General features: G+C 39.9%; 1 protein-coding gene across 1 annotated transcript; it reads left to right on the top strand.

Moving 5' to 3' along the window:
* Positions 1–280: 280 nt before the first annotated feature.
* COX16 (cytochrome c oxidase assembly factor COX16) lies at positions 281–8,615 on the top strand. The gene is made up of 4 exons (XM_024567535.4): positions 281–506; positions 2,569–2,640; positions 4,457–4,519; positions 8,239–8,615. Exons 1-4 carry the CDS (start codon positions 438–440, stop codon positions 8,353–8,355), a joined length of 321 nt encoding a protein of 106 aa, XP_024423303.1. The 5' UTR covers positions 281–437; the 3' UTR covers positions 8,356–8,615.
* The last annotated feature ends 741 nt before the right edge of the window (positions 8,616–9,356 follow it).

Raw genomic sequence — 9,356 nt, 5'->3', positions numbered from 1 at the left:
GACACAAATAGCCATAGGAACTGTCTCCAACTTTACTTTTTTTCCCCCATAGCTGATTTTATCGAGCGGCTATGTCACAGGTAGAAGATGTTGGCCAAGGCGCAGAACATGGGAGCTACTGGTTACCATATCTCTTGACGAGTATAAACACGATTTAAATCCCTAAGCCCCCAGAGCCAGCTAGCGTTCCGGAACCAAACCTCCGACTCCGGAATTTCCGACCGGACGCGCGAGTACGTGACGATGAATCGATTGCTTTTGCCTGGCGGAAGCCTGGCAGGAGAGGACCGAACGGCGGAAGGCTGAGGACGGTCACGGGACGAGTCTAGGACGTCCTGGGCTGGGGCGGGGAAAGGGAGCAACGTCCGCGGCTGAGATTCGGGAGGCCGCGCTGGGCCCGCCTGGCCGGGTGTCGCAGCGGGTCTAAGAGTGAAGGCATGTTTATACACGCCGTAACGCGCGCCTGGCGCAAGAACAAGACCCTCCGCTACGGGGTCCCAATGTTGGTGAGTGCCTCCTCGGGGAAAAAGTGTGCGGGCAGGATTGCGGAAGGGGTGGGACCTCAAGTTAAGCTCTATCCAGACCTGCGGGAATCTGTAGTAGAGGCGGGGAACAGTAACGTGGGCTAGGAAGCGTCTGGGGTTAGGTTGAGAGCTTATCTTTCTATTCTAGTCTTCTCCGGCGGGTAGTGGGATCACTAGTCCCCCTCTTACATTTCCTAGTGCTCCAGGGAGCGACGTAAGAACCAGATTTTAATCCAAATTTGAATGATTATTGAACAAAACCCCAGCCACCCTCCCTGCGCCCGCTCCACCGCCAGCCGCAACTAACTTGACGATACTCTGGATCATTGGAACTAGACGTAGTTGCTTAATTTAACTGTACAGTTTCGGGCATCTCCATTTCTCATTTCCCTAGTTTTTGAACTGGCTTATTTCTTCCAAGGTTGTTGTTGAGTTAAATAAAACCTTTTGAATTGAGTGTTTACGCGGCGCCTGCCACATCGTAGCAGGCCTCGAAAGGTCACTGTTTATATTTGTAAAGCATTCTGGAAATTCCAAGTGAGTAGTTCCCTCCCAGGAATCCGGACAAAGACCAGACCATTTTTTTTTCCTAATGTAACACGTGGGTACTGTGATTGCAATAGTCAGGAAAGAAATGGTAGTGGCCTGGACTATTAGAAGAGGATATAGTCAGAAACTGTCAGATTCAAGAAATGTTTTGAAAGTCGAGGTGACAGAACTTGGGGATGGGTTGGATGTGAGATAGGAATGAGAGGAGCTAAAGATGACTCCAAAGAAATTGGCTTGAGTAACTGGATGAAAGTAGTTGACCTGCAGGATGTGAAAGATTGCTTAGGGGCAGGCTGGGGTAAAAAGCAAGAGGCTTTTACAAAATGTTAATTTGTATGTACCTGTTTGACTTTCAAGTGGAGATGTCCAATAGGAAAGGGAGGTCTTCGGTTCAGAAGCATATTTCCCATTGAAAATGTACACTTGGAGGTTGTCAGGTTACAGTGGCTAAATTTAAGTCCATGAAACTAGAAGACATCCCTTAGGGACTCTGTTGGTTGTGAATAGGTGGGAGAGATGTGAGGTTGGAAAGGTGAGGAAGGAGTAGAGGGAAACTGAGAAGTTAGGAAAACCAGTGGTGTGTCTTTTCATTGAAACCAAGGCAAAAATTATTTCACTTTACGAAGCATTCTTACATATTGACACTGCAAGTATTAGACGCTTATGTACAACAGATACCTGATTTGTTGTCTTTTGATTTTATGTTGTTTTAATTTCATGTGCTGGGATAGATGTGTTAAATTTTATGTGGTCAGATTTATTAGGTTTTGAAATTCATAGCCTCAGTTTTTTGGTATTTCAACGTTTTATTTTTCATGTTGTTTTATATCTTTTGTATTTCTTTAATTGGTATCATTAATATTCATAGAAAAAGGAATGTACAGATAAAACTTAATGTTTTTCCAAATTGCTAGGCTTTTGCAGCCTTAGGATGAGGAATTAAAGCCCTTTGGATTATTGGAGTAGATGATAAAGCAGCGACGACAATTCGAGGGTTCTTTTAAGATTGCCATTCTTTTATCACTTGGTAAAGAAATGGAGAAAGATCTCTCCAGTGGGCTTATTTTGTAAAGTCATAAAATGGCAGAATTCTGGTCTTGAAGAAACAAGGCCAGAAGCGTATTCCTGGCGCCATCGATGGTGTGAGATGGCTGTCCTTTTATTTCCTCGTCTATTAAATGGATTATTTTCTTCGGTTCATAGGTCTTTTGTAAGGATTGACTAATGTAATGCTTGCGATGATATTATTTAAACCATAAGGTCAAGTACAGGTGTGGGGTACTGATTTTGGTATTTGGTAATGTGCTAAAATGTTTCCCAGTGGCAGATGCAGTATATACAGCATCTGCTCTGAGAGATGAATGGTAACTGACCAGGAAAAATAATCTGCAGGATTTTGTATGATCTGTCACTGTTGGCATTTAGGTAAGTAATCTATAGGTAGACTGAATTCTTCCCTTCTGTTTTGTTTAATTGTTTCCTTTCTTTGTTTCAGTTATTGATTGTTGGAGGTTCTTTTGGTCTTCGTGAGTTTTCACAAATCCGTTATGATGCTGTGAAGATTAAAGTAAGAACTGTGACTGGAGTTTGTAATGTGTCTGTGTGTTTGTGCAGCCTGGTTTAGGGGGTATGTATACTCAGTGTACTAAGCAGTCTTGAGTTTTATCTAGCTGTTCAGGACTGATATAGGATGATTAGGCTCTTTCTTATTCTTTATAGTAACATTAATGATCACATGGAAATGAGTCATGAAATGTAAAGAATTTAATCATTCTCTTTCTTTTTAAAAGATTTTATTTATTTTTACAAAGGAGAAAGGAGGGAGAAAGAGAGGGAGAGAAACATCAATGTGTGGTTGCCTCTCACACGTCCCCCTACTGGGGACCTGGCCCGCAACCCAGGCATGAGCCCTGCGTGGGAATCGAACCAGAGACGCTTTGATTCGCAGGCCCTCAACCACTGAGCCACACCAGCCAGGGCTCATTCTCTTCATTCACTAGAAAATTTGCAATATTGTTAGCATTCTGACACAACATGTGCTCTGGTGTAGTTGCTTTTAGGATTTAGAACGGACTAAAGAACATGGGGCAACAATTTCATTCCATTTTATTCCTTCAGTTATAAATTAGCCATTTCATATTAATACCAGTAATTTTATAAATTATATTGCTGTGCATCTTTAGTAACTAATGCTAAAAGGAGAAACGAGAATATAGTAAAAATAAAACTAAAGTTCATAGTAATCCTCTCTCCATAGTCAACATTGAAGAATCATTTCATTTTAGTGTAGCATTGCAAGTAGCTGATGAACATTTTTTTTTCTAATTCTCATCCCTTTGTAGATAAGCTGTCTTTTCAGTCTTTTTTCTTTTGAGATTTTCTTTTTGTCCTTAATATATTCTACGGCTTTACGATTAGTTGATTAAGAATGGGCTTTTTTGTTTTGTTATTAGTATTATTTTTTGTACTATGTTATTTCAGTCTGACGACTCATTTCTTTTCTATATGGTATTTATTTAATTACTGATTAATTATGTAATTATTGCCCTTATTTCACTCTCTTTACTCTGTAATTCCGAAACCTCTGATAAGACGTACGTTGGAACTTTTGGATCTAGCTTTCATAACACACCTTCTCTTTCACTCACCCCACCTCTTCGTGCATCGTTCTAGTGGGTTTCTTATGTCGAGCTTCTAGTGTACTAATTTGGTTCAGCTGTGTTTGGTAACTTCCGCTACCCCATTTAATTTAATTTGGATTTCATTGTTGTTCGTTTATTAATTTCAGCCGTCACTTTCTTCTTTCCTAAAACCTTTGCCACACAGAGGTAATACGGCATCAGCTTCTGTTCGCCACCATGGAATCCTGTCTGATTTTTAGAGACACTTCTTTGTTTCCAGTATGGGAGATGTTCTTTTTTTGTTTTCAAGAGCACCATTCTCTTTATTGGTATTATCACATTTCTACGTAATAACATAATTAGCGTGGTGGTTAATAACATAGACCTCTGGAGGCAGAGGGCCAAGGTTCAGAGCCAAGTTCTGCCTCTTTGACAAATTATCCAAACTCCGTGTCCCATTATCCTCAGTTGTGGTCATAATAATATTTACAGGCTCTTGTGAGTACTAGCAGAGGTGACATCTGTCAAAATGCCTGGCACATAACAAGTGCTCAGTAAATATTAGCCGCTGGTAGTGGTAGTGGTGGCAGTAGTACTACATCAGTCGTCATTCTGTGATTGGATGGATGAGTGGTGGAGATTTTGCCATGTTTTGTAATCTACTATACCATCGTAGCCGTCCCTTATATGACTTTAAATTGAAAAATAAATCCAACAGACTTAAATAATGTATGGCCCCTCTTTCTTTCTTTCTTTTTACAGATTGATCCTGAATTAGAAAAAAGACTGAAAATGAGTAAAGTGTCACTGGAATCAGAGTATGAGGTACAAGGCACATTGATGTAGTCGCTCTTTTGTAAGTCTTCCTTGTCAGTGACTAGGTCTGTCTGCCTTAAGGTAGGAAGCCTAAATTATTGACAATGCAGAGAAGAATTTACCTTAGGAAGAGGTTTGTCAAAGAACATACCTGAAGGACCCGTGGACATGGACAGTGGTGTGGGGCTGATTATGCAAGTGGGGGATGGGCTAGGCGGAGGGGGGTAAGGTGGAACAACTGTAATAGCATAAACAATAAAATAGTAAAAAAAGAGAGAGAATTATTTACCTTAAACATATGGTATTGGGACCACTGTAGTCATTTGAAAAGAAAAGAAGATGGATCTATATTTCATATATTATAAATGAGTAAATTCTAGGTGTATCAAGAATTTAAAAATTAGCCCTGACTGGTGTGCTCAATAGATTGGGCATTGTCCTGCAAACCGAAAGGTGGCTGGTTTGGCCTCCAGTCAGGGCACATGCCTGGGTTGCCATCCAGGTCCCTGGTTGGGGACGAGCGAGAGGCAACAGATCCATATTTCTCTTACACGTTGATGTTTCTCTCCCTTTTTCCCTCCCTTCCTCTCTCTCTAAAAATAAGTAAATAAAATCTTTAAATAAAAAAACAATTTAAAAATTAAAAAAACAAAATACTAAAAGTGCTAGGAGAAAAAAAAAAACATTCTTTTCAGTGGTCTTAAGTCAGAAAAGCCTATTTAAAATATGATACCAGACGCAGAAGCTTTTTTTTTCTAATCTTCACCTGAGGATATGTTTGTTGATTTTTAGAGAGAGAGAAACATGGATTGGTTGCCTCCTGTACGCATCCCAGCTGGTGGGCAAACCCGCAACCTTTTGGTGTATGGGATGATGCTCCAAGTCACTGAGCCACCCGGCCAGGGCAGCCCAGAAGCTTTAAAAGTAAAGAATGATGAGTTCATACGTAAAAATGTAGAAGTTCAGCCTTAAGAAAAAGTAATGTGTATAAGGTCACTAGTTAAATGAGAAATCCTAAAAATAGTTTTTATCATATTATGATGCATTAATTTATTTAAATATGAAGAACATCTACAAATAAATATGGAAAAGTTCAGCAATTCAGTTGGTCAGTAGGAACATGGGCAAAGCATATAAAGAGTTCAGGGGAAGGGAAATAAGTATCTTAAGCATATGAAGATATACTCAACTTATAGTAGGAATATTACTTAGCAAAAATCAGAGTTTCGTATTATATAGAATGTGGTGAAGGGGGATGTTCTCCATCTCTTTTAGCTTGTTCATTTTTTTTGTTGTGGATTATACAACGAAACCAGGTTGGGCAAAACCAGGCAGGTGCACAGTTGTGAGTATGTGACACAGAGAGGTTATTCTTCCATTATTTATTTATTTACTGTTGTATTATTTATGAGTATTATGTAAACCTACTTTTTCCCATCCTTGTGTTTTTTCATTTCTTTGTGTGTTTGGTCATTTTTTAAAAAAGATTTATTTTTTATTTTGAGAGAGAGGGAAGGGAGGGAGAAAAAGAGGAAGAGAAACACCTAACTGGAGACTGAACCCACAACCCAGGCGTGTGCCCCTACTGACAGTCGAATCGGTGGCCCTTTTCCTTGTGGGACAGCGCTCCACCAACTGAGCCACGCTGGGCGGGGCTGTGTTTGGTCTCAGAATTCTGATTGAAAGGTGGACTTTATGAATAGTACATCGAAGAAATTGAGCTTTTGGCAGGCAGTTCCATTATTGGCTGTTAATTTTGAACTTGGTTTTGTGCTTTGTAAGGGAGGATGTTTGGAAAGGCTTTGGTGTTTCCTAAACCTCTCTTTGTGGGTCTCATTCTCTGAATTGTCTCTCCAAAGAATCATGCCAGAGCTAAGTTTTAAGCTTTGTTGGGTGAGTCTAAAGTAGTTCTTCCCCTTGGCATATTTCTCACCCCTAACGAGCAGCCTTTTTGGTGTCTCAGCTGGTGTCGAGGTAGCAGCTGTGTACTAAGTCCACTCTGACGAGGGCCGAAGATCCAGTATTGACACTGCTTTTCCTCTGCACTTCTTGACTGTACCACACGCGATTCTGTGGCAGTTGGCTGTTAAGTAGTGAACCTTCGGTGGTCTTGCCCAGTGCACGTACAGCCTGGTCAGTCTTCAGCGACCCTGCGTGTTTTGCAGAATTAGTGACTGCTTTTTTTTGCAGAATTCTACAGGGAATCTTATTCACCAAAGATCTCTGAAGTTTGGAGCACTTTTACATGAAGTTGTTCTGCCAAATTTGCATCTTATCTAAGAATTATTCTTAAATTCTCTTGAGCATGTGTCTTATATTATCCGGGTGAAGGCCCTTATAGCTTCTTAAAACCCTTTTAGCCCTGGTTGGTTGTGGCTCAGTGGATTCAGTGCCGGCCTGCGAACAAAATAGTTGCCAGTTTGATTCCCAGTCAGGGCACAAGCCTGGGTTGCAAGTCCAGGTCCCCAGTGGTGGGGGCCACGTGAGAGGCAACCACACATGGATGTTTCTTTCCCTCTCTTTCTCTTTCCCTTCCCCTCTCTCTAAAAATAAATAAATAAAATCTTTTAAAAAAATTTATAACTTTCAATCATTTCATAACTATACTTGAAAATAATTTGCTTTCTTCTAGCACATTAATAGAATTTTGTTCATCCATATATATTTAATACAAACTCCTGGTAAAACTGTAAGTGAAATTTAGAGGATGTTTTCAGTCACTGCTTCCCCATCATTGTGGTGAAATGTGTAACTTGCTGCTTTTCAATATATAAGCTCTGTGTCGGTAGTGATGCTGTGGAACGTTTGTCTTGGAGTAGATTTTAGTTATTTTAGAAACCATGGAATTTGATAACTGAAGAAACCACGTAGACCATTTGGTCCTGCTTATTATTATTACTTATGAGGGAATTAGTGCCCAGATGGTCATTGTTATACAGCTCATTAATGAAAGAGTAATCTTAGTATCCAGATGTAAGGTAAACTTACATTTTTCCCTGTCCTGTATTCTTTGAGCCTCTTAATATCTTGTTCACTCAGTATTGCAGAACAATCAAAGCAGATAAGTGAGAGTTACTGGCAGAAGGGTGAAGAAACACTTAGGTTCTTCCCTTTTATTCTACCTTTCTCCTGGGGCTTGGTGGACACTTCAGACTAACTGGAGGCACAGTGATCCAGCTGGAGTCGAACTAGTTCGTATTACCTGCAAGGGCTTTGCTCAGGGCAGCTACGGGCAATGTCTTTTCATTCTTAAGCCCAGGCTCATTTCTCAGGTGCAGGCCAGATCGTCTTGGTCTGTTTTCTTCCTTCCAGCAGATTGTAAGGTCTCCGCCTGTGCCCGTTTCCTCCCGTTCACTACTGCCACCCGTGCTAGCCCGTGCTGGTCGTCGTTACGCTGGATCAGGCTTCGGAGTCAGACTTTTGTTTTCCTAGCTTCTTTCCTTTCTGTGTTCTCTCAAGAACAAAGCATCTAGACTCTTAAAAATGTGTAATAGTTTTATTCTCGGAGAAAAAGAGGCATTTACATCAATAGCAAGCAAGAAAAATTCCAAATCCTAAGAAATACGTGCTTTCTTCAATTACTATGTTTGACATGCAGTTAATTTATATGCTCTAAAATTATAATTGAGGGTCTGTTGGATTCTTCCCACTCATTTATTCAGCCACGTCCTGATCAAAGCCACAGGAACCCTGCACTAATGTGCACGTTAATTTTTGTGGCTCTGTAGAAAATAAAGGATTCCACTTTCGATGACTGGAAGAACGTTCGAGGACCCAGGCCATGGGAAGATCCTGACCTCCTCCAGGGGCGGAATCCAGAAATCCTGAAGACGAAGACGGCTTGACTGTGCTGATTATTCTTTTATTTTTTATTTTTTAATTTAAATAAAATGTTATCCACTGAATTCTCACTACATACTCCTGTCTGATGGAAAGAAAATTTCAGACCTGCAGAAGCCTGGATGTGAGTAATTTGATACAAGATAATCTTGATTAAAAAATCAAGTACAGGTTTTTTGATTCCCAACTCTGCCATTTGCAAATCAAAGTAACAGTGTCGACCACATATATTTTATACCACTCAATAAAAGTGTGAACACTGCTACTTAGAGACTGTCATTTTTTACACTCTCAAAGATGCACCTATGTTCCTTTTCCACTAGCCACTGGGGCAACATTTTGATACTTCAGTCTGATTCCTAATGAGAACAGTAGGGCTGGATCCAACTTTTCTTGGTAGCACCAAGCAGTGATTTTATGTCAAACCTGCCTACAAATGTGATACTGACCACAGTGTGATAAGAATCTTGTTTTCGTTTATAATACCTCACGTGGTATACTAATCAGTTTCTGAAGCATCACTTAGTGATTGTATTGATGCTATTAAAATACGTTAAGAACATTATATTGCTCCTGGTTTAAATAAAAGTCACGAAGTATTACATATTACATACAGATGTGGCAATTTTGCTTAGATATTCCACTGCTGAATACAGTTTGGGAAACACCGATTTAAGGTATGCTTTATGCCTTACGTGTGAACAGACTAGTTTGTTTTTTAACTTTCTGTTTGCTATGATCTAAATGCTATGCAAAAGGATAGAATTGAGGAAAGTTAGTTTTTTGTATTTGGTTGGCTAAAAAGTTCATTTGGTTTTTTCCATAAGATGGCTCTAGTAGCCCTTAACTTCATTTGAATGAAGTCTTTAACTTCATTCAAAACAATTTTGTTAGACTGTATTGTGACAGCTGTCATATCAATATGCATAAAAAAACTTACCAAAATTGGTCAGTTTTTGTGTTGCCATTTTAATATTGAAGATGGAAGAAAATACACAACATTCTT

This window comes from Desmodus rotundus, chromosome 7 (genome assembly GCF_022682495.2).
Source record: "Desmodus rotundus isolate HL8 chromosome 7, HLdesRot8A.1, whole genome shotgun sequence".
Lineage (NCBI taxonomy): Eukaryota > Metazoa > Chordata > Mammalia > Chiroptera > Phyllostomidae > Desmodus > Desmodus rotundus.
Note: the sequence above shows the minus strand (reverse complement) of the source record. Positions and strands in the feature narration are given on the sequence as shown.